At 33.5% G+C, this 26929-nt stretch overlaps 1 protein-coding gene across 1 annotated transcript in view; it reads left to right on the top strand.

Annotated features, from left to right (window-relative positions):
• The first annotated feature begins 590 nt into the window (after nt 1–590).
• The window catches only part of LOC134722059 (protein-glutamine gamma-glutamyltransferase K-like), a 28091-nt gene continuing 1752 nt past the window's right edge, over nt 591–26929 (top strand). The window contains exons 1-14 of the mRNA XM_063585499.1: nt 591–634; nt 7778–7915; nt 13128–13234; nt 14194–14379; nt 15057–15326; nt 16212–16330; nt 17337–17444; nt 17799–17976; nt 20396–20531; nt 20872–20975; nt 21273–21388; nt 22352–22481; nt 23985–24272; nt 24867–25027. Coding sequence (XP_063441569.1) covers nt 606–634; nt 7778–7915; nt 13128–13234; nt 14194–14379; nt 15057–15326; nt 16212–16330; nt 17337–17444; nt 17799–17976; nt 20396–20531; nt 20872–20975; nt 21273–21388; nt 22352–22481; nt 23985–24272; nt 24867–25027 — 2070 coding nt within the window. The 5' untranslated portion in view covers nt 591–605. The remainder of the gene's footprint in view (nt 635–7777; nt 7916–13127; nt 13235–14193; nt 14380–15056; nt 15327–16211; nt 16331–17336; nt 17445–17798; nt 17977–20395; nt 20532–20871; nt 20976–21272; nt 21389–22351; nt 22482–23984; nt 24273–24866; nt 25028–26929) is intronic.

Here is a 26929-nt window from a genome sequence, read left to right on the forward strand (position 1 = left end):
ATATCAATGACGTGCAAGTATAATTTTAACATCATTTAGTTATATAGCATATAAAAAGTATTATCCATAAGACATTGTTACATTATAGTTCGTTTCTGTGTGTGTTACATTTCGGTGTTGTGTCTCTGTTGTGTCGTAGTTCTCTTATAATGGATACGTTTCCCTCAGTTTTTTGTAACCCGGAATTGTTTTTTCTCTATCGATTTATGAATTTTGAACAGCGGTATACTACTGTTGCCTTTATTTATCCATCTTGGAATAATGTTTAGCTCTAGTATTTCGGTGTGAAGGTTATGTCAGCAAACGACTTAACGAAAATGGGCTTATGTTTCTTCCTGCCTCTGAATTTTCAACAATGAATGGCACAATACATTGAATATCATATGATCCATACATGATTATAGAACAGAACAGTAATCACTTTTAATCTTTCTTTTTTTTTCAAAAATTTCCCATGAAACGTGACACCAATTACACTATAATAATCACACCAATGATTCAGATTTACCGTCAATTTTGTTTGACCTTCAGTGATCATGTCATTTTATTTTAACTTTATACTTAGTGATTTGTGTTACAATGAGAATTACAATAAACCTTGACTGATGTGTGACTCCCAAGTTATAACAAAACTGTGAGTATGAACAGAAACACTGTTTCTATAGGAGTAAGACAAATGACAAAATTATGTTGGGTTGAAAACACAGGTGGTAGTAGTTCGAACAGAGGTCCACCTCATTGCACTTATACCATGCAATAAACATGACTTGGTACAACATTTCAAGTATTAGTTACGTCAACAGAATCTTATAGCTCACATTTCAAGCAAGATCACGACGACTTAAGTATACTTATAAAAAGAAGATGTTGTATGATTGCTAAAATAGTTATAAAGCCAAGCAATTACAAAGTTGAAGAGCAATGGGGACCCAAAATTCCAAATAGTTGTGCCAAATACGTCTTAGGTAATCTATTCCTGGGATAAGACAATCCTTAGTTTTTTCAAAAAATTCAAAGTTTTGTAACAGGAAATGCATGTTTCAAGTCAGGAATGTGATGATTATCTTAGTCCAGTAGTCAGCACTTTGGTGTTGACATGAATCTAAATTATATGGTCATTTTTATAAATGTCCTGTTACAAAACTTTGAATGTTTCGGAAAACTAAGGATTTTCTTATCCCAGGAATGGATTACCTTAGCCGTATTTGGCACAGCTTTCGTGAATTTTGGGTCCTCATTGCTTTCCAACTTTCTACTTGTTTGGCTTTATAACTTTTATGATCTGAGCGTCACTGAAAATTCTTATGTAGACGAAACGCGCGTCTGGTGTATAAATAAACTCATCATAGATACCAGAACTAAATTTAGTATATACGCCAGACGCGCGTTTCGTCTACAAAAGACTCATCAGTGACGCTCGAATCCAAAACAAAGTTTAAAAGGCCAAATAAAGTACGAAGTTGAAGAGCATTGAGGACCAAAATTCCCAAATTATACTCCTGGTACCTTTTACAACTATCAACACCACTGGGTCGATGCCACTGCTGGTGGACGTTTCGTCCCCAAGAGTATAACCAGTCCAGTAGTCAGCAATTCGGTGTTGACATGAATATAAATTATATGGTCATTTTTATAAATTTCCTGTTACAAAACTTTGAATTTTTCGATTTTTCGACGTATTTGGCACAACTTTTTTGGCGTGTTGGGTTCTCATTGGTCTTCAACTTTGTACTTGTTTGGCTTTACATCTATTTTGATTCGAGCGACACTGATTAGTCTTATGTAGACACCGGTGTATAAAATTAAAGTGGTACTTTTGATAACTAATTGAATTCGTTCTGTTAGTTTATAAATCTTACGTTAGATTTTGTCAGTTTTTGTAAACCTCCTCGTTTTGAATTTTTTCTGGTGTTCAGTACATTGTTATACATATGAGTTTTTAATATCTCATTGGAATCCTTGCTTCTGTTTTCCCCTAAGTCATTCAAGAAATAACTCTCCAATTTTTAAGTAATTGGACATCAAAGGTACCATGGTTCTAATTTAGTACACCTGCAGACGCGCGTTTAGTCTACGAAACGACTCATCAGAAACGCTCAGATCAAAATAGTTATAACGACAAACAAGTACAAATTTGAAATGCATTAAGTAAACTGAAAATGTTAAACTTATGAATGCTTCGGTCGCTGATCTGAACAAAGCGAACAAATGGATATTAGTATGGCGTTAATTATCACTATATTTGTTTAGGTGCCAGCTGAAGGACGCCTCCGGGTGCGGGAATTTCTCGTTACATTGAAGACCTGTTGGTGACCTTCTGCTGTTGTTTTTTCTATGGTCGGGTTGTTGTCTCTTTGATACATTCCCTTTTCCATTCTCAATTTTATTATCCTTGAATTGACTTTGACAAGGCTAAATTAAACACCAAAAATTGTCTGTCTTACATGATTGTTCAAACATCAGGACCATGAATATATAAATCCCTTGATTTACCTTCATAACGGATGCGCAAAGCCAAATATAGGAAGGTCAATAATAAAAAAATAAAGGCAGCAGTAGTATACGAAGTCCAATAATATATAGATAAGGCAGCTGAGCAGTAGTATACCGATTTTCAATAGTCATACATTGATAAAGTACAAACAAATCCGGGTTGCAAACTAAAACTGATGGTAACACATAATATTTTAGAGGAGAAGAAAGACAACGAACTGAGAGAGAGAGAGAGAGACTCCCTAACTCCTAACTGTGTCCATTCTCAGCGGCTGAAATCTTGCATAACACATTGACTTTAGAATAGCTGATTCAGAAATACAAATTTGTTATGACAAATCTTTGAACGGAATAAAAACTTGCGTTTCAAAAACGGTTTGATATTTTATATTTGAGATGGTGTTAGCTTCTGTAAATATAGTTTGTACAGGACTTTCGATGGAACTATAAACTTGCGAAGTCAAAGAAAGCTAAATTAAAAGTGTATTAAAAATGTTGGTGATGAAATTTTCATTTTATTATTTTTATTTTGCTCAGAAATGTCAACATTAAATTGATAGTACTTCACTCACAAGCACTTAAAGCATTTATTGTATGTGAAGACTTAATGTCAAGTGAACGCAAAGAATTCCCTAGTCCTCGTTACATGTTGTCTTGTGTTGTTGTTGTTGTTGGAGACAAACACTTACCACTCTTCATTTTTCATATTACACAATACCAGTGTACTTCAGTACAAGCATGAATAACGGATATTGATTTACTGAAATTAAGGACTAATTTGACTTCGTTCCAATCAGAAGAGAAACTAAAGATACTGAAGATGCATTCGAATACCGTAAATAAACTTATGACACCATGTAACAAAAAAAGAATAAGACCACAAGACAAATGACAGCCATTATACATACAATAGACAACTAAAGACTTAACCACTCAAAAACCCACCTCAACACAGGAAGATATCGGGTGGTCTGAAAGGCTATATTATGATCCTGCTCCACAAGTGGCATAGACTCATGATTGCGTCCGAAATGTTGTCAAATGATTCATTTCGACTTCAACACTGACAACTCTTGGTTTGATATCGTCCTTGTAAGCAGCAACCCTTTATTAACGAAATCATGATAGGAAACGCACACCCTATAAAATTTGGAGACAAATGTATCCATAAAGCACAAGATGTACTCCATATGGGTCAATATCCCTAATATGCCTCAATTTAAGGAACACTAAGGTTGTGAGTTATCAAAATATCTCGGTGTAGTGATATTGGGCATGTTTCTATTTTTAACAAGTGACTGAGTCTAACCTTTTGTGTTGATTTGAAAAGTACAAGACCAAAGAATAAATGTGTAAAAACTTTAGAGTCATTAAATTTAGGCAAAGTATTAAATATTCACAAGGAGCCGCATGACAAAAGGATTTTCGGGGAGTGCTAATTTACGAGAAAATGAATCACACTTCGTTCCCCGAAAATATACCGTAATATGTTTAAATGTCTAAGCTTCGAAATGAGCCAGTTTACGATATGGACTGTGCTACAAAAGAAAACATAACCATGAACGCCTATGGAAAATTTATTACGCATGTTGCCCATATTCAAAAGCTGCTTGACTGCTGCTACATACAAATGGAAATTTCACAATTGGGAGACTGAAAACAGTTCTTTTGTCGTAAAATTTAGTTTTCAACCGACTCTCATTGTCCTTTTCTAGATGTAAGTCAAGATTCGAGGCATACGTAACTGTATATAGTATTTGTTATGTCATGACTGGTAAGATAGATGTGTTCAACAGTAACCAAACTTTGAATATTTAGTGAGATGACGTTTTGGGGATAATGCAAGCTTCCTCCTAAGAAAATCATGTATGCATTCTGCATTATATGAGTAAACAAACAAATCGGCAAGAAGAGAAACTGATGTATTGCGTTAGGGATTTTGAAAAATAAAAATTAATATGTGCAGAAAAAAACAAGTGTATATGAACTGTATTATATTAATCACATTTACAAATTTACACATCAAGAATGAAAAGTTTAATTAACGCTGTTATGATAAACAGTCAAAATGGTCTATATGCATCATTGACACTTTACAAACTTTAAATTTAAAGTAGCTTTCAAGGTTGCAATGGATTTATTAAGTTTAAGTTCAGAAGAAATGGGACTGTGATCCACTTAAGTCATTCCGGTGTAAAGAGTGGAAATGGGCTGTCAGTAAGTGGCGGTTATTAAGGTCATTGTTTTCATTAATGTATGTTTGAGTATGTCCAGATAATTGTATATCGTATTAAATTTTAAGGAAATTGAAATGAAAAAATCCCATGTGAGTATTCTTTGCACAGTTAAATAAATGTTTATATTGGTGCATGTTTCATATGTCTTTCTTGCATCTGATGGACTTATTATATGTATTACTTCGGCTGGATATGAGAAGGTCCATTTATTTGGAGTATCACTCCCTTGTCATAATTAAGCAATAATTGATTTGTTTTAGTGCACGAGTGGCAACTACTCGTATAAGTATAGATTGTCTTTCTAAGTTTGTTGGTATGATGTACTTTGTATTTGGAAAGCAATACCGTCAATTTGGCTGGCATCTCTAGTACACATTTTTGATCAGGTGTCACATGAGTGAAGGTCGCCTTTTTTACAATATAACCCGTTTGAAACATCACAAATATGATTGTGTAAGAAAGATGACAAAATAGCATTACCCAAATTTAGTATTTATCCTACAATCTCTTAAATAGGGACCCGGAACCTTTTTTTTAAATGTAACACTACTTTAGAATAACAAAATTATAATGTATACACGGAAACTGAAAAGTTTAGTTACAAACATAATCAAGATTTTTATTATTCAATCATCAAAAACAGGAAACAGGAAAATTTGTCAATGTAACTCAAAGTAAGATTAATTGTGTCTATATTTTCGAAAACATATACTCAACTGAATAAATTCAAACATTTAAAATCTATCATGACAAACAGTTTTTAACTATATATCTCCTAGTTAAAGACTTTCTTCTAAATATCTTTACAGCCGATTGCATTGAGTGTGTAGGTATAGGTTATATCTTTGGTTAGCTTGCTTGACCGTGAATTCATAATTAGGTTAGGTAGACTAACCTCCTTTCGATGTAGCCTAGTCCTACAGACAGCTAGATTGGTTATCCGTTGGACAAGTCTACTCTCAAAGGAGGGTAGCTTACTTCACGGTTCAGCTAGCAAGCAAGCTAACCTATATCTACACACACAATGCAATCGGCTGTAAATCATCCTACGCTTGAAAACTAAATACAATTTATATCATCATACTATCAAAACCTCAATTGCCAAGACTTATGTATAGCTTAGGATTTGTTTAGTAAACATTACTATGTACAAACCCTAGGTATAGCTACAGGGGTGGATCTAGTCAATTTTAGTCGGCGATTCCAACAATATTTCCCCATTCAAAAGCATTGATCGTCTAAATAAAAAAAGGTGGTCCAACCCCTTCAATGATTCGAGTCCCCCCTGACGACAGGATTGATCAGATTGTCATGAAGCCCAACTTAAAGACAAACAGTTCTTATATATTTGTACGTGAAATTGTGGATAATTGCCTTATAAACCAATCATACCACTTTCCCTTATTTTATATTGAGAAACGTTTGTGTGTCAATTCCAGCACAGAAACTAACGTGTGATGGTCGTTGGTTGTCGAATTCCAGGTTTGATTTGTTCGTTTGCGTAGTCTAAAAAAAAAGTTAAAAAAAAAAAAAAATGAAGAAAATTCTCAACAAAAAGTACCTTTAGCACATGGAAAAATCAAAAAACCTAAACACATTAAACGAATGGATACCAACTGTCATATTTCTGACTTGTTTGCTTGTATTTTCTTATTAGAAAATAGTGGAATTAACCTCGTTTTATAGCTAGCTAAACCTCGCACTTGTTTGACAATCGGACACAATTCCATTACATTGACAACGAAATCATTTTCTTTTTGCTTTTCCTTATGTTTTGAATTTTATTTTACTGGGCGGTATTGGTTTTCTTATCATTGAAGGCCGTACCACAACCTTAAATTGTTCACACTTAGTCCTTTGGTTCATTGATATTCCTCTATTTGGCAAACATAACCTATCTAGATACGTTTCGAAATAAAAATGCTTAAACCTGGTTCGTACCTCCATTTGAAATAGAACTTGACAGATAAAAACAGTTATCATCCTAACTTTAATAAAAAAAAATCGATCTCAATTGAAAGCTGTGTATTTCCTTTCTGAAACTCATTAACTTTATTCAAGGTTTCTTTCGATGTAACTTTCACAAAAAAAACATTATCGTTTAAAAAAACGGTATAATAAACAACCGCAACCATGGCAACTGTTAAGAGAAATTCGCCGCATCTGAAAACAGTCAAAAAAGGTTGTTATTCAGTGGTTTTCGTTTGTTGCTTTTTTTCATATTTGAAATTTGATTATTCTTGTGTACATAAATCGGGTTGTTACTTTGTTCGTTTGAATTGTTTTACATTTGTTATTTCGAGGTTGAGTTAAAAACACTTTGAAAGTCAGACTTGAGAAATCAAAGGCAAATTAAAAAAATGTTACGAGGTTAAGCTTATTTTCATTTTCTTAATATAATTAAGTCTTTATTTTCAGAAGGTTGCACAGGTTGCCATCTTCATAAAAAAAATACACACACAAATTTTTAAAGAAAATCCTTATTTTAAATTTGTTCAATATGATATCAAATGACGGATCTTTGATTGATCTCATTAAAGAAGTAAGCCAAGTTCCCAGAATTTATTTTACACCAGGGCCATTTTCAAAATGTCCGTTTCAAGAGTGTTTATATTTTTCCGAGTTTAACATGATTTCGAAAACCTATATGGCTGAGATATATGGTGATAAAGCAATTTCCTAATAATCTCTTTAACATTTTAACCGACACAAGACAAAGACTGATATCCATATTCTTAACATACTACATAACACATTTAACACCCAATAACGTATTTATAAATAAAAACAAAAATGCAAAAATAATCAAATGATAAATAGAAGAAGAATGAAGAGAATTACATTATGCTAATTTTTTTTTTTAAATATTTACTTTAGATTATACGTTTGTTTCTTAATTCTTACATTGTCTTATCAATAGTTTTTATTTTAAGCGCATAATTTCAAGCAAAATTTTTTTTTGTAAATACGTTATTTTTTTATAGGCCATTTTTTCATTCATAAAACAATTTCCCTTGGTCGCCTCTCGTATTTTTAAATGTTTACAGAGAACTAAACGGTAGTACTTTCCTGGATTGCAGTCATCAAGACTTCCAAAAGGTTATAATGCCACGAAGACGATCCACCACGGAGGGTAACGCGTCCACAACACCAAAGAAACGCCGCTACAATTTACGAGATACAGCGTAAGTCATTTAAAAAACGTTCTATTTACTACACATATATCTTCTATCAATTATTATTGTGTATTTACATACCGGCATAACGCAAGCCATGTGCGTCGTCCACCTGGCCAGATATTTAACCTATATCCATCAGACCGTGAAGGCCGGTAAACATTTGTGTACATGTAGATCATCAATATCATTTCTTTTTAATGAAGTAAAACTATTTATTTGTTTTCTTTTATCATAAAACATAAAGAAGATGCTGTTTTTCTGCAACGCGCGACAGCTGGATAATTTGGAAACGATTAGTGTGGAAATTTCGTGTTTGCTGGGAATATTTCCTACATGGTTGATTGATTTTGGTATTTGTTATTAAAAGTACCCACATGTCATTACTCCATCAATAAATTATAAATAAGCCTTTAAATAAAAGTAGGATGTTAAACATTTGAAATTTATTCCTCGAGATCAATTATAGGGACATAATTATCATCAATTATTATCTATTATCATCTATATTTTAAAACTTGTACTACAGTGTAAAATGATAATTGTGTTAATTGATCCGTCTATGTATTAACTGTATTTTTCATGGTCGTCTGTTTCCAATTTTCACAGTGGTCTTTAATTCGCATATGCAATGTAGATGAAATGTTTGCCACTGGGCATTTGATCAAGCAATTATAATTCGATATATATATTTATACAAGATAAAAGGTATGAATTTGAAAGACTTAATAACTTAAAATGACACATATATATAGCTCTAAGAAAAGTCAGTTACAGAATGATTTACTAGTTAACTAAAAATTTAAGTTAAAAGAATAAAATTATTTAAATTGTCATCATGATATTTTGATATTTGATTAGATCGTAATAAGTAAATATATAGATTTAGATTTTCACTGTAGCCTCCGACCAACAGGGCCAACAGAAGTTATTAAAACTTTTAATTTCCCAGCGGGTCAGGGTGTTCTTAATGATCGTCTGTAATGGCAAAGTGGGTTGTTACGAACAGTTTTAATGTTATATCTTGTATATGTAATATATATTATTGTAAAATCTTCTCTGTAACTATGTATTTGGTTTCTGAGAATAAAGATCATTCATTCATGCTAAATACTAATGTTAACTGTATACTAAATTAGTGCTTAATCAGTTTGCAGAACGACTGATAGGCATATACTAGTTATAAATAATTATATTATAATTTATGTCTCGGGATTAAAAATCACCAAGGAGTGAATTCTACCGTTATATCTGAACCAAAGATGTATAATTTAACAGACTCAAACATTTCCTGTTTAAAATTTCTTAACAGTATATCTTCATATTAAGTTTTAATCCCAAACTTTATAACAATAAAAGACGCTTCACTATTTTCTCAGCAGGTTGTTTACAAGTTTTTAAAACTTGGCTAACACATTGATTGAAATGAATTCGGTCTTTAAGATTTTATATTACATCAGTCTAATCATAAGTTATATTACTGTTTAGCTCCTTATGTTACACTTTATATTGAATAAAACCCTTGATATTTTTACCATCTACCTGTAGTCCCTATTTTTAAAGATCTACGTACCGATGTGATTTTACTTGGACTATCATATAACAGAGATCAAAAGTTCAAGGTTATTTGCTAAATAGTCTCATTTGCTCAGTTGAGAAATAAACTACGCGTTATACATTCAATTGTGTTATTCTGTGCATATAACAATTTATTAACAGTATTCTTATTTTTATGAAATGTGCATCAATTATTTAATTCGACATTTAATGCATAAATTGCTAGTATTGACTGTGTGTGTTGCATTGTTCACGATTTTTTAAAATACAAGATGAAAACTTGAAATTAAATATTTGAAATAAAGTTGTTACTCGTCTTAGCTAAATCAAAATCAATCATATTATGTACTTTGTTTTACCTATTTTTAATTTACTTTACATTATGTTTGAAAATTATATTGTAATTATTCTGCTCATTTTGGGCGCCGTGATTGGCAAATAAAATATTTGTTGTTGTTATTGTTGTCGTCTAAGGGGACGACCATTTGATATTCTGGGGGGGGGGGGGGGGGGCAGGAGGATTTGTTTTTGATCGGTTATTTATTTTTGTAAACTGAGAGGACAGATTATTCATTTTCTGTACTATTGAAGCAAGATTTTTCATTTTCATTAAAGCAAGGGACTGATTATTCATTTTTTACCACTATATTTATGATATTCGAAAACATCCATTTTTTTTAAATATTTGTTAATTTTGAATAATTAGATATAGGAAGATGTGGTGTGAGTGCCAATGAGACAACTCTCCGTCCAAATAACCATTTAAAAAAAAGATAAACCATTAATACATGTATAGTCAAGTTATTGTGTACAATTTAATCAGAATACTAGTAGATCATTATCCCCTTCAGAAATATTAAGATTCAAGATGTCATTCATAACCTCAGTCAGACACATACTTGTGTACAAGAGGACAGTATATACAAACATTTTAAGATAATACATAGCGAGACAGGACAAAATACATAGTAATAAGTATATTATAAAAGACAATTGGTATAATTAGATTAAGTATTTAATCATTTTCTTAACGAAATGAATCATTTATATACCCAAGCAATATACACATAATGCATACATACATAGTAATGAAGTTAATTTAGTTTGGTTTTTCCTAGCCTCTTTTAAAAGTATTGTCAAACATATTTGGCCGAGCGGAGCGAGGCAAAATTTTTTTTGAAGGGTTTTGGAACCGCTGAAGGCCCACTAAGCCATAACCCTGCTGAGTTTTTTTATTTTCAATACATTACAAGTCAGGTAATTTATTTTCAAACTACCACAGAACAAACCATTTATTTTTGTGATAATCAAGGCTGAGTTATTTATTTTCAAAATCCTCCTGGCCCCCCTGAGAATATCAAATGATCGTCCCCTTAGCACTAAAAATGGTATAAACATATAATATCAAAAATAAAATTAAACTATTAATTTTCATACATTTTTATTTTAAATAAACATCTAAACATATTAAACAAGATATTTGCAACTTAATTTTAATCAATGAAACTCTTGATGAGAATATACTAAATACTGAGAGTTCTTACCACTACAAGACAACAGAAGACCTGATTTACAGCTTTTACATTAATGCTAGCAAGACAAATCTTTGTTTGGCTTGCTTGCTTTGCTTGTATCAATGTTTGCTGAAGCATGGCAATTAAGATAGGCGGGGCTTCAGCTTGTTTATATCATACTTAAATTCTATTGGACGTTATGTTTGAGGTTAAGAACACGAAATTTTAAAACATCACAAGATGACAAATATAAAGCGTAATCGTAGAAATGGAAGCCAAAAAATTGTGTTTTTTTTTTTCTCGAAGATATGCATTTTCTTCATCCAACTTAAAAGACTGTCGTCAAGTACTTTTAGTAAAACAAAATAGCTATATATTCGAACACACTTGCTCTGATTTTGTGATTCATTACATAGGTATGTCAAAGTTTGACCCATATATTTCATCTTTTAGTACTGTGATTTTTTTTAAAGTTGTAAAGTCAACCTAAAGCTTTGCTATATAAAAATGATAGAATCTTAAGCGAGATGATGTATCAAATATTCTTGCTTTGTACGTTTTCAAGACAAAATATTTATCTCAAACACACCCTAACATAAGAAGGTTCACTCGATTTTCTAATGAAAGGGATAAATTAAATAGGGGAGGAATTACTTAATTCATCCCTTTTATTTATTATGACCATTGTTATTGAATATTGCGGACTTTGGATTAATTTTTGCTTGTAAACCTTCAAACTGAGTATTCTTTGTTTATAAAGAATGCGATAAATGCTTTCTGTGATGTTTACTATAGTAACGAATTTTTTAAAAGTTAATAGAAACAAATAAAATAACAATTTTCTTCTCAAATACGAAGTGTTTTATTGTAAAAAAAAACCAAACATTTCCATAAGTTTTTAATTTATCTATTACATAGTTAAGCAGAACAATTAGATATCAAGTCGACGACATGGTTATCTATCAAGTTGGATGAAGAAAATGCATAACCTCCGATTTTTTTTAAAATTACCACGGACGGAGAACATATAAATCTATAAGTTCAGTTATTTCCGTGTCTGCCCTTCCATTATGTGACTCAAGAAAAAAAAATAAAAAATTGGTATCAATTGTATCAAAAAGAGAAAATCGAGTGAACCTTCTTATGTTAGGGTGTGTTTGAAATTAATATTTTGTCTTGAAAACGTACAAAGCAAGAACATTTGATACATCATCTCGCTTCAGATTCTATCATCTTTATATATCAAAGCTACAGGTTGACTTTATAACATAAAAAAATAACAGTACTAAAAGATAACATATATGGGTCAAATGAAATACCTATGTAATGAATCACAAAATCAGAGTAGGTGTGTTCGAATAGCTATTTTGTTTTTCTTAAGGTACTTGACGAAAGTCTTTTAAGTTGGATGATGAAAATGCATATCTTCGAGAAAAAAAATTTTTGCCTTCCGTTTTTATGATTACGCTTTATATTTGTCATCCTGTGATGTTTTAAAATTTCGTGTCCTTAACCCCAAACATAACCGGCCCAATAAAATTTAAGTATGATATATACGAGCTGAAGCCCCGCCTATCTTAATTGTCATGCTTCAGCAAACATTGATACAAGCAAGGCAAGCAAGCCAAACAAAAATTTAACTTGCTAGCATTAATGTAAAAGCTGTAAAGAGAAGATTTGTCTGATGTGTAGAGCTTTAATAATTTGGAACTTTCCATATTTCCTGTTTTAATGTGGAACATTTTGAATAACTTTATGACCGATCTTTCTTCTCTAATATTACCATTATTTCTTCTTCCCGCGGCACTTTTCAAATAGTTTTTTTTTCGCTCTGATTCACCCCGACAGAAAAATAATTTAGCCTTGTAATGTTATCGTAACTGGAAGACATAATTTCTTGTAACGCTTCATAATAAAAATACTTGTTATTCGAGCATGATAATTTATTTATTAGTCTGAATGTACGCTACACGGTCCTTTAATTTGGGTTTTAAAACATTCTTTCATAAAAATGAAAATATTGACAATGTGATTTATAAGTGTACATTGTATTTTCGTGATTTTATTAGAGGTGAAATTAGGGGTATTGGTTGAATTAGATTTTGAAATAAACTTCTACATAAAAGACGTGTTTTTTTTCTGTGTTCCAGAGCAAGACGACGACGTAACCTAGCAGAAAATCCAGAGGGCAGAACTAATACAATAACAGACGAAGAATTCAGAAATAAACTCCCTAATCTTAAAGAGAAAAAGGAACGTAAGTGCTTTGAAGTGTAAAGAACGATAACGTACGAGGAGTTCAGAAATAAACTCCCTAATCTTAAAGAGAAAAGGGAACGTTAGTGCTTTAAAGTGTAAAAGAATATATAACATAGAGGAATTCGAAAATAAGGATTAAAGCTCCCTACTATTTAGGTGCCTGTTGAAGCCCGAATCCGGGTACGGTAATTTCTCGATGCGCCGAAGACCCACTAATGGACATGATCGACTTTGACGAGGAATAATTAACTCCCAAGTCTGAAAGAAACGTTTTATAATATTATGGAAAAGGGGTAACAGACGATGAATTCCTAAATAATAAACTCCCAGGTCTGAACGTTTGATATTCATCGGCATAGGCGGATCAAATGGGGACGACCTTTTGTGGGAAATTTGGTTCATTATATATAGAGAATCACTGAAGCATGACTGGAGTGCCCTCTAAGGGTAGTCAATGTGCCCCTCCCCCTCAAAACTTATGATAATTTCTGGATCTGCAAATGTGCTTCAGATTCTTTGGTATCGTTAATGACTGTGTTATTTTCATAGCGTTATACACATGTGAACATTGACCTCTTACAATATTTAAATGTCATAAGAGGAGGAGGAGGAGAATGCATGAAAAGAGCAATAAGGAGAAAGGTGTCGGAATTTTACGAGAGAAAAAAAGAAAATACGGAACCTTTCCGAGTTATCCGCCTATTTCAAAGCGACTACAAATGCGGTTATATTTTCCAACAATGTACGTTTATTGCTTAAATTATATTTCAGTTAATTGCTTTTGCTTAAATGTTAAAAGTGTAACCGTCAATTTACATATTACATTTTACTGTTAGCTGTCATTTTTAAGAGTTCAAAACATATTACATGAATTATCCATGTCTAGGGCTTAAAGATATATTGTTATCCCTCATTGAAGCTTTTGAAAGAATAATAATTTACATTTTCAAATTACAGCTGGCAAAGTACTCTCCGTTTCCAAAGTTGACACACTGACGTATGAGAACAGAAAAGCACATAATACCTACGATTACGACCAAGAAGATGTCATCTTACGCCGTGGTCAGGAATTCAAAGTGGACGTAGAGTTTGACCGAGATATAGATGCTGAATATGATTACGTTACTCTTCAGTTTGTGTTTGGTAAGATTATACAGAGTGTGTTAAATTTGACAGATTTTAGTATATAAACAAAAACACATTTATTGTATTTACCAAGAATATTTTCAATGATCAACAGACACCCATTGGTATTTACGTCGTATAGGAACCGCGGTGGTACTCCGAACCATGATGGTCACGTTGATGTACGATGGTACAACACTGAAGTGTGTTGTTGGTCACGCCAAGGTGCGATGGTTGAATTGTGACGCTATCTTGTATATAGTTACGGTGACGTGCGATGGATTTCATGTTTTTTTACGTTCACAACTCGATGAAGAGACATGTCATCCAAGCAGATCAGGAACTTGTACCGACAGTTCAGACCAGAAAATGCCTTGCCTGAACCTATTAGTCAATATAATTCCATAAATATAATAGGTTGGTTAGCCGCCCAAACCCTACCTACCTAGAAAATAGCTGTCTACTCAAAATCTTTTATTGTCCTGATGTGAATTTTTTTTTCATTAATCAGATATGCATGATGAGTAAAATAACATCTGACACATCAATTTCTTTTTGCCGAAAAAAATAAAATGCCTTCCTATCTCACCACTGCCTTTACCTTGGGTAGGGTTTAGGCAAACCAAATTTGTTTTAAGTGTGGCCCGAGGAACCATACCGTTGTTCTTAAAAGTAACCAGAATTTTTCTTTGTAGGATCCCGACCCAAGGAGAGTAAAGGATCAATCATACGTATACCCATCAACCTCAACAGTACCACAACATCTACTGATATCGGTAAATGTTGGAAGATCGTTACAGAAAAACAGGAATCCAAAGCGGTACGATGTGTCATCACCCCGCCACCAGATGCCTGTATTGGGGATTACGAATTTTTCGTTGAAACCAAACTAAAAGATGGCAAGGAAAGTTCCAGACATAAATTTGATGGAAGGATTATAATCCTCTTCAACCCATGGTGTAAAGGTAAGTCATAAAGAACCAATAAAAACATTGTTACTTGATCAGTTAGATCAGTTACTTAAATCTCTCTTTCGACATGTAATTTGTAATTACTAGTAATTTATTTTTTTAAAACCTGCATGAAAAGCTCTCGATGTGTTAAAGACCCCCCTGCTCTTTGGTGGGGTTGTTATGGTTGTTGTCTCTTTGAATCATTCCTTCAATCCTAAATTTTATATTAATTTTTTAATAGCTGCTAATTTATAAAAAAAAAAATGGAGCCTCACTTATCATATAGATACCTGTCTTCAGTTTCAGACTGTAAGTTGCCTTGTAGATGTTTCTTAATTATTTGTGTGGTAGGTTAGGGTCTCGTTAACTTATACCTCTCATCTCTGTTTATTCATATATTAAACCTGCTTACACTTTTACCAATCACAAAAATATAAACATAAGATGATATGCTTTGATAGGCAATGAGACAACTCTCCACGAGAGAACAAAAAAAACATTGAAATAAATAGCTATCACAATCGATAAATTGCTATCCTGCACATACAGGCTTGGGGTATTAGTAGTGTTTTTAATGGTTGCTTCAGATTGACAAATCTGTATTTTAGATGATTCTGTTTACATGGACTTTGATGTCTGTTTACATGGACTTTGAGGTCTGTTCACATGGACTTTGATGTATTAGTATATACATTATATAGGTCAGTTTACATGGACTTTGAGGTATTTGAGGTATTAGTATATACATTATATAGGTCAGTTTACATGGACTTTGAGGTATTAGTATATACATTATATAGGTAAGTTTACATGGACATTGAGGTATTAGTATATATACATTATATAGGTCAGTTGCGGATAGTGACATAAAGCACCTAATGAATATGTATATTTCAGATGATTCTGTATACATGGATGACCCTTCATTCAGGGAGGAGTATGTGATGAATGACTCAGGAAGGATATGGGTCGGTAGTAAGTGGAGGAACTATGGCAGAGCTTGGAACTTTGGACAGGTTTGTATGAATGACTCAGGAAGGATATGGGTCGGTAGTAAGCATGGTAAGTGGAGGAACTATGGAAGAGCTTGGAACTTTGGACAAGTTTGTATGAATGATTCAGGGAGGATATGGGTCGGTAGTAAGGGGAGGAACTATGGCAGAGCTTGGAACTTTGGACAGGTTTGTATGAATGACTCAGGGAGGATATGGGTCGGTAGTAAGTGGAGTAACTATGGAAGAGCTTGGAACTTTGGACAGGTTTGTATGAATGACTCAGGGAGGATATGGGTCGGTAGTAAGTGGAGTAACTATGGAAGAGCTTGGAACTTTGGACAGGTATGTGATGAATGACTCAGGGAGGATATTGGTCGGTAGTAAGTGGAGTAACTATGGAAGAGCTTGGAACTTTGGACAGGTTTGTTTCTAACAGTAGTAGTACTTTGAAAAAAGTAAAATCACAAAAGAACTGCAATCAAAGGAAAGTTCATAACGGTAATTCCCTAACCGGCCAAATCGAAATTGAAAACACATCAAACCAATGGATAGAAAATGTCAAATTCCTTACTTGGAACAGGCATTTTCAAATGTAGATGATGGTAGATTAGCTAGCTTAACCACTCACTTGTATGACAGTCACATGAAAACAATTTTTAATAAAAATCAATATATTTTTATGACTGCTGAATTTTACTTTTCTACATGATGTTCGTATTCAGCCACTAATATTCAATAGGAAAATGAAATACTGATATTCAACAGTCATGTTTTTGCAAGATTTGCAAGATGCACAGATAGTTACGATGGATTTTGGAATTTTATATAGGCAATTAAACAACATTTGATAAGGTTAGAGTTTGAACCAGTTAATTTATACGTAAAAGGCAAGTCATTTACGTTTTTCAAGTACTGTTTTAACCTTTTTGATTCATTTTTGGTGTGCTATGTAAAATCATTGAGTTTACACGATCTCATTCTTTCCGATTTTTTAATATATTTTTAATATTTTTCATATATTTTGTAGTTTGATGAGCCTGCATTAGATGCCGTATTTTATCTTCTCGACAAAGCTGAATTATCGGACGAAGCGAGAAATAGCCCTGTATCTATCATACGGACAATATCGGCATTTGTGAGTACCAGTTACCTTCTGTTTAGTTATTAATTACCTATTCAGTCTACGTTATTAGTTGTCGTTTACTAGTACCGGCAGGTTGACTAGGTATTTTTATGTCGTTGTTCTCCTCTTATATGTAATGCGTTTCCCTAAGTTTTAGTTTGTAACCCGGATTTGTTTTTTTCTGTCGATTTATGAGTTACAAACCGCGTTATACTACGGTTGCCTTTATTTATACGTTCTGAAAGGGGATATCCTCAAAAACTTGATCAATGCATCGCACTGTCGTTGTCTTACATGGATGGTTCTTAGATCCAATATTGTGTCATATATAATTTTCTATTGTTCCACTTCATATCTTAATAAAAGGTAAACAGTTTAGATAACGATGGTATGCTGGAAGGAAGATGGACTGCAGACTACCCTGAAGATTGTACAAAGCCAACAGCATGGACCGGAAGTGTCGCCATTATCAAACAGTACATGGAAACCAAGGAACCAGTACAATTTGGACAATGTTGGGTCTTTTCTGGTCTTACTACCACCTGTGAGTACATACATACTAATTTATTCGGATTTTTTTTTCATATTTTTAAAATAAAAGGAAGCACAAAGTGTAACATCCTTAAACCAGAAGTCAAAGAAACGTAGAACAGTGTACTAAACAGCATACATATCTTTCTTGCATGATATAATTTATATGCAATGATTATCTCTCAAAAAGTATGTGTCTGCTTAATAATAGGTCCTCTGGAAGCTTTGTTATACCATAATTTCATTTTCTGAAGGAAAACATATCATATACCCTTATTCCTTGAGTAACAAGTAATGAAGTATTATTCATTGGATTCAAACAATGATTCTTTCTCGATCAATCCTAAAGCAATTTGGGGGGCTGAACTTTCATATCTAGATTTTAAATTCAACAACCATGCAACTTGCATAATTCCCTTTTAAGCTAAGGTTTTGATAAAATTTACATAATTGAATTAATAAGTCCGTGAAACATTGTAAATAAAGGCAACAGTAGTATACCGCTGTTCGAAATTCATAAATCGATTGAGAAATAAACAAATTCGGGTTACAAATTAAAACTGAGGGAAATGCATCAAGTATGAGAGGAGAACTAAGCCACAACAGAAACACAACATTCAAATGTAACACACACAGAAACGAACTATAATACAACAATTGCATGTTCCTGACTTGGAACAGGACATTTTAAGAAAGAAAAACGGTGGGTTGAATCAGTTTTGTGGCATTCCAAATCTCGCGCTTGTATGTTAATAATAATATAAATGACAACATTTCATGACAGAACTACAATACAAATAAATGGGAGAATATATAGGTCAGTTAAACATGCGAATAATAGCTAACAAGAAGAACCAGGTTTAAAATCTTATACGCCAGACGTGCGCCTCGTCCATATAAGTCCAACCAGTGACACTCATATGAAAAAGGTTCGAAAGGCAAAACAAGTACAAAGTTGAAGAGCACTGAGGACCATAAGTTCCAAAAAGTTGTCACCAATACGGCTAGGGTTTTCTGTCTGGGCTAAGAACATCCGTATTATTAAAAACAATTCGTAGTGGAATTAACTATTTTGGGATTCTCGTAAATTCTATCTATAACTTTTCGACTAGTTTAAATCTCGGTCTATTTCTGTAATCTATTCTTACATACTATTGATATTTTAACCCTGTATGCTTTACATTGCCTATGTAAATTTTGAAATTGTTTGTATGCACGTTGAACGACAAATTTATGTGACGTATAAAAAAAATTCTGACGTCAGACACTCAAATCGTAGATAGTAGATGTTTTTTGTGTTCTGTTCAATTATTCCTTTTAAAATTGTTATACGATGATGACTGATGTACCCATATATTGACTATTTTATTAATTGTGACTGTTTATTTAACGCATCATGTAAATATAACGGAATTTGATGAGACTGTTATTAAAGTGAGAGGGTTAGCGCTTTAGAACCAGGTTTAATCCACCATTTTCTACATTTGAAAATGCCTGTACCAAGTCAGGAATATGACAGTTCTTGTCCATTCGTTTTTGATGCGTTTTGTTATTTGATTTTGTCATTTGATTATGGACTTTCCGAATTGATTTTCCTTTGAATTCAGTATTTTTGTGATTTTACTTTTTCATACTTTAGCAAACAGTCGGTGCCTTTTGTAACACTGCGAATGCCAGGTGCCTTTTGTAACACTGCGAATGCCAAGTGCCTTTTGTAACACTGACATGAATAAATGTATTAGAAGAATCCATGACGTTCTTTTCCTCCCTAAATTTCAAATCTTGAAGATCAAGAAATTCATTATAGTGTCATGGTATTGGTCAACAGTGTTGTATTAACTTCAGATCTGTCAAATTCCTGACTTGTTACAGACTTGTTCAAATGTAGTAAATGGTGGATTGAACCTGGTTTTATAGCTCTAATGATGAACTTTTGGCTGCTATTATCCTCATTTACCACACCGTTACACTTATTTAGATGCTAGACAACCAAAACCAACATATAATTGTACAGATGGCAACAAAAACCATTATTAGACCCATTTAGATCTGTTACTTATTTTGATCATTCCACATTTTATGACATATATAATGATATAATACATAACAGTAGTTAGGGCTATTGACACGATCTGTGACAAATTTTCAGTCGGCTCACGATATATTGGATATTTTTCCATTGTAGTATGTAGAGCTATAGGTATCCCTACACGATCTGTGACGAACTTTCAGTCGGCCAACGATATATGGCATATTTTACATTGTAGTATGTATAGCTATTGGTATCCCTGCTCGATCTGTGACGAACTTTCAGTGAGCCCATGATATATAACATATTTTACATTGTAGTATATAGAACTATTGGTATCGCTACACGATTTGTGACGAATTTTAAGTTGGCCCACGATATATTGGATATTTTTCCATTGTAGTATGTAGAGCTATAGGTATTCCTACACGATCTGTGACGAATTTCGAGTCGGCCCACGATACTGACTGTAGTATGACGATCGATAGACATTATGACGCTGAGGGAGAACCTTTGGAATACTTAGACGATTCGGTTTGGTAAGTTTCCCTTTTACAACCATTGGGTCATATATTATAAAAGATGTTGGATGAGTACCATTGAGACATCTCTCCATCTGAGTTAAAAAGTTTAACTAAAACTATGGGGTCAAAGTACGGCCGTCAACATGCACGGCGCTTTGGCTCACGTAGAACAGCAAGCTATAACGGGTCCTAACTGGGCCAAGAAGACTAGTGGAGAACAAATCAAACAGAAGTTCATTATCCTTTACTTCTTTGCTTCTGGTAATGATTTATTGGTCTACATTTCTATATTTATTGTTCTATGTTTCAATGTTGAAGGTTATAGATAATTTGCAGCCTAATTGATATATTGTAGGAATTTCCATGTTTGGAATGATTCTTGGTTTAAACGATATGATCTTCCAGATGGTTATGATGGTTGGCAAGCTCATGATGGAACTCCTCAAGAAACCAGTGAAGGTATGTAAGCTTCGTAAAGTCAGTTATGTTTGGTTTTAAAATGTATATAGATGCAAACAAGGGCAGATACTATAAATATAAAAAGAGATGATTGTCGTAAATACAATTCTTATTATATTAATTAGCATAGAGATCTGTAAGTTAATTTTTTAATAAGATGTTTTATCACCCATTACAAGCAAATGGTATCGTATATATGGTATGAATGATTTTATATTTGTCATTTACAATAATAAATAAACGAATATACGTTTTTCTGATGTTTTGAACTCTGATTAATAGTGCGTTGAATTTTAGGTGTAATGCGATGTGGACCAGCTCCCTTACGTGCAATAAAAGATGGCCATGTTTACCTTAACTACGATGTTGGTTTTGTATTCTCAGAAGTCAATGGTGATAGAATTGTTTGGGAGGTTAGATTGGTTATTTTGATATCGCTCTTAATTTTAAGATAACAAAAAAAAACAAATTTTAAGAAGGGGATTGCAATGCTCTTACCTTTAAAATCATGTTCTTACAAAATCGAATATAACGCTTCCTCCAATCAAACTTTCCAAAAAGTAAAATAACAACAATACTGAAGTCCGAGGAAAATTCAAAACGGACAGTCCCTAATCAAATGGCAAAATCAAATGATAATACACATCAAACGAATAGTCACAACTGTCATATTCCTGACTTGGTACAGGCATTTTCAAATGTAGTAAATGGTGGATTGAACCTGATTTTATAGCTCTAAACCTCTTACTTGTATGACAGTCACAACAAAACTCCATTATATTTACATCGATGCGTGAGCAGAACAGACATGAAAGGTATAATTTTCAATGCATTGAAATAGTAATTAGTGTATAATTAGTCTAATGTAATTATAATTCTAGTACCTTTGATAACTATTTTACCTGCTTTTTAATAAATTACTTTGTTCACACACACCCACGCAAGTTAATTCAAATATTGTCTTTATTAATGGTTTATATTTTGTCCTACTATAAAGTGAATGAAGGATGGGCACTATGTTCAGATCGGTGATTGTCTACATGTGTGAATTGTATATTGTCTTGCGTTGTGATAAATGAAGAAGATTCAAGGTGTTATGTTTAGTGCAGTAATTGTCTACATTGGTACAATATATTCTGTCATACATAAAGGTAAATGAAGAGATTGGTTCTATGTTTAGTGCAGTGAATGTCTAAATTTGTGTATCCGATTTTGGCCTCCGTTGCGATAAATAAAGAAGGTACTTTGTTTACTGCAGTGATTGTCTACATCGGTATAATATATTTTGTCCTACTTTAAGGTTAGTGAATAGAAAGGTATTATGGTTAGTGCAGTGATTGTCAACGTCGGTTTAATATATTTTGTCCTACCTTAAGGTAAATGAAGATAAAGGAACTATGGAAGTTATGCAGATAGACAGACACTCTGTTGGTTGGAACATAAGTACAAAAGCAGTTGGTAGTGACCTTGTTGAATTGTTAGATGAACAATATAAACACTGGGAATGTAAGTAAAACATCGATAAGAAAGAGGCGGGAAATATCAAAGAAAAATTCAAAATCATAAGTCAATGACAATTTAAACGTCATGACATAAAACGAAACTTTTCCTAAAGACAAACAACTGTATTGAAAACACAACTGAATATTGTTGGATATAATAATCTTTATTTCCCAAACTCATTACAACTGTAAGAATACAAATGACATATGAACTTCGTCCATTGATACTCTTTCATGAATTGATTAAGATATGAAGTCATTGAAACAACTACATGTAAAACATTAACAGGTATACAGTTTACTCTCTCTACAACAATCATTTAAGTCTAAATTGTTGATACACCTGGCTCACCTTCAAGACACAGTGTTTTCCACGTAGACGATTATAAGAGAATGCATAAGAGGCAATACCAGTTTGTTATATTGGAAGCTCTTAATTATAATTTGATTGGTTGTTATACCCCCGCTTTAAAAAAAAGGGGGGTATACTGTTTTACCTCTGTCTGTCCGTCAGTCCGTCCGTCAGTCCGTCCGTCAGTCCGTCCGTCAGTCAGTCCGTCCCATTAAACTTTCGTCACATTTTTCGCAGGAACTACACATCCACCCTTTCTGTAATTTGGTATCAACATTTATATATGTCAGCCATACCGTGTGATGCGTTTTCAGATTCATCATTCATCGACTTCCTGTTTACCGAACACTTGTATGATTTTACACATGATAGCCAAGTTGAAAATTTTCGTCACATTTTACTCAGGAACTACAATACAAGGATTTCTGAAATTTAGTTTCAGGGTTTATCTAAGTCAGCTATACCGTGTGATGCGTTTTCAGATTGATCACTTGACAACTTCCTGTTTACCGAACACTTGTATGATTTTACACATGATAGCCAAGTTGAAAATTTTCGTCACATTTTTCTCAGGAACTACAATACAAGGATTTCTGAAATTTGGTTTCAGGGTTTATCTAAGTCAGCTATACTGTGTGATGCGTTTTCAGATTGATCACTCGACAACTTCCTGTTTACCGAACACTTGCATATTTTTACACTATTACTATTATCCACTTGCGGCGGGGGTATCATCAGTGAGCAGTAGCTCACAGTTTCACTTGTTGATTCCTGAACCTCTAATGGAAATATTATAAGAGGGTGGTTAAAAAAAAATTCATGCAATGTTTTTTGCCATTTTTATTTCACGTGCAGCCGAGAAAAAGATTTGTTATTCATTGTTTTACCGCCTTTATGTCTCTCTTATAAATTGAATGAGCTAGTGACAACCAAGGGAGTTAATTCACCCCAAAAGAGAGCGCGACTGGATGCGTTTTCAAGAAATGCGTTTTACTTCTAAGGAATTATTTCACATACCTATTAATGAATCGCTTATTATTGTTATACATATCATCATTTAGAACAGGTCCCAGACGAATACTGATATTAAGTTTGGTCGGTTTCAGCAATTATTTTTATGGTATGAATAGATTTTCATTTTTCATTGTTTTAAAGATTCGGATGAGGAAAGGCGAGTTGTGAAATTCGTTCATAGATTTAGTACACGCCGCCAGGAGAACATTTATAACTTGGACACGAAGAAGGAGATTGATTTCAACATAATGCTGCCACACAACGCTATGGTTGGAGAAGACTTCTCTGTGTGTGTCATGGTGAAGAATGTTGCAGATGAGAAAAGGGATATTATTGTCAAATCAACGCTTGTTAATTCCTTTTATACTGGCCTTCCTGGTAAACGTGTGAAGACCATGAAATTTACTGAAACCTTAGATGCCGGAGAAGGTAAGTTACATAGTATTTGATTAATAACTAACTTTACATAATTAGTGAAGTGGAATTTACTTCGTTTGGATTGGTTTCATTGGTGATCTATAAATGCGAATTGCTTATCTATGGCCATACCAATATAACAGAATTTTTTTTTGAAACATCAAAATTGTTAGTATATGCAATGTTTTACGGGTTTATAAATTACTTGCCTTGAAATGTTTGGGTATGAATCGCAAGCGATGTACGGCATTGATGAAGTGTTCGTTGCATTAATTATAACTTAGAATAATCAGTCATACTGAAATTGGGTTTATGTTACCTTTCAAATGGGTCATTCACTAAAGTTAATCTATACTAATCAAAACGTCAGAACGTGCATAAGTTTGCATTGAATTTCACGTTACTAGATATTTAAACAACCTTTCATGTAATCCAGGTAAAACTTTAAACCTGGTGCAGAAAATATGAACACTCAAAATAGAGGACAGAGACTTTCCCAAAGCAACATATAATTGACTACTTTCATTTACAAATATGTTGTCTCATTGAATTGTTTTAGTTTTTTTAGTTTCAAGTTTGTAACATGTAATATATTTTACCTTTCAGAGAAGAAGATAGTTTTACCTGTCACTTATAAAGAATATGGACCTACCATGAATCCAGAAGCTCGCTTCCAAATCTTCATCACTGGAAAGAATGTATCTACAGGCAGAATGCATGCCATCGAGGAATCCTTCGTTCTCAATAAACCTGAAATCATAATAGAGGTAGGCATACAACTTTCAAAAACATGTTCATTATATTAAGGTCCTTAAACAATGATAAAAAAATAACGATTTCAACATGAACATTTCTTGATTTAAACTAACAAAATGTTTAACGACTCCCAGTAATCAACGTCTTGGTGCCATGCAATTACCTCTTGAAATTTTATTTCTTTGTTCTTTTGAATGGTGTAGTCATCTACCGAATTAGACTATTTACCGGGTTCGTAATTACATTATCGACACGACGAGTGTTACATATTAAGCAGGATCTGCTTACCCTTTCGTAGAACCTGAGATGACTCCATATATTTTTGTGGTGTTCATGCTGCTTGGTCTTTAGCTCTCTTTGTTGTGTCTTGCGTACTTTTATTTGTCTGTTTGTCTTTTAACGTTTTAGCCATGGCGTTGTCAGAGTATTTTCGATATTTGAGTTTGACTGTCCCTATCGTATCTTTCGCCCATCTTTTCATAGTTCGATCTATTAAAAGAACTCGGGAAATTGACAAATACAATTAGAATTCTTGCATTTTTGCATTTGTTATTTTACAATTTACTTGTAGAATAGTTAAGCACAAAGTAGAAAAAAGATACCACAGATACATTCAAACTCATAAGTCGAAAATAGACTGACAACTGAACGCCATAGCTAAAATTGAAATGACAAATAAACAACAGTAAGTTAAACACAGCATAAAGACTAAAGACTGAGCCACATAAACCCCGTCAAATACTCGACATGTTTGTATGTGCTCCGAAAGGGTAAGCATATCCAGCTTCAGATGTGAGACTCGTCATGTTCATCAAGGAACTTTATAGCTGATGACATGTCCAATTCGGTAGGCCATGTTGAAGGAAAAGTTGACGGGCGTGTAGTTTCGACAATTGATATGGATCGTTTGTGTTGTCATCTGTGAAATAGATATTCCAATAAAGGCCAACAAATTCGTATTGGCGTTCGTAAAATTTGTGATGGGATGATTTCAACTTCACCAATTGGAACTTTTGATTCAACAGTGGCGGATCCAGAAATTTTCAAAAGGGGGACCATTGACTGCCTAAGAGGGGGCCCGCTCCAGTTACGCTTCTGTTATTCCCTATAGAAGCAACCAACATTTTTTTCAAAAAGGGGGAGGGGCGGGCCCCCTCCTAAATCCGCCTCTGTTCAATAGTTTCTGTGTGCGTAGCAACCCTCTATCAAGGAAATGATGATCGGAAATCCTAGAATATTGTATTAACTTTGAGGTATATATTCCGTTTGCAAGCACTGCTTGAATGTTTCGACATAGAAATGGAAAGTTCTTAATGTGGAAGCTGAAAGTCTCTTGTAATATCGTCCCTCATTCTCAGTTTTTAGATGTTAAGGAAGATATGAGACAGATTTAAATGCATCTGGTTTACCCTTTATCTCAAGTTCGATGGAATAGATGCGTTCAACTCAGTTACCAACTTCTGAATCATTATTACTGTCTATATGGCTGAGAGTGAGGTAAAAGGATATCGTTAATTATACCCCACGCAACTAAGTTTTGGAGGGTAAAATGTATTTGACTCGTCCGTCCGTTCGTCCGTCCATCAGTCCACCAGTCCTGTTTCATCGGTCCATCAGTCCGCCAGTCCTGTTTCATCGCAACTCCTCTCAAACCACACAACAGAAACGAAACCTTTTTAGATAATAAGAAGATACTATGAAGATGTGCATAGCGACAGGAAAATACGATTCAATTTTATTCTAGGAGCTACGCCCCTTTGAACTTATTTGCTTCAATATACTACTGCAACAGTTTGTCATCGCAACTCCTTTGAAACCACACAACATAATTTCATGAAACCTTTTTCGATAATAAGGACATACTATGGAGATGTGCATATCAACAGGAAATTACGATTCATTTTTTTCTAGGA

The sequence above is a fragment of the Mytilus trossulus genome, chromosome 6 (genome assembly GCF_036588685.1).
Source record: "Mytilus trossulus isolate FHL-02 chromosome 6, PNRI_Mtr1.1.1.hap1, whole genome shotgun sequence".
Classification (NCBI taxonomy): domain Eukaryota; kingdom Metazoa; phylum Mollusca; class Bivalvia; order Mytilida; family Mytilidae; genus Mytilus; species Mytilus trossulus.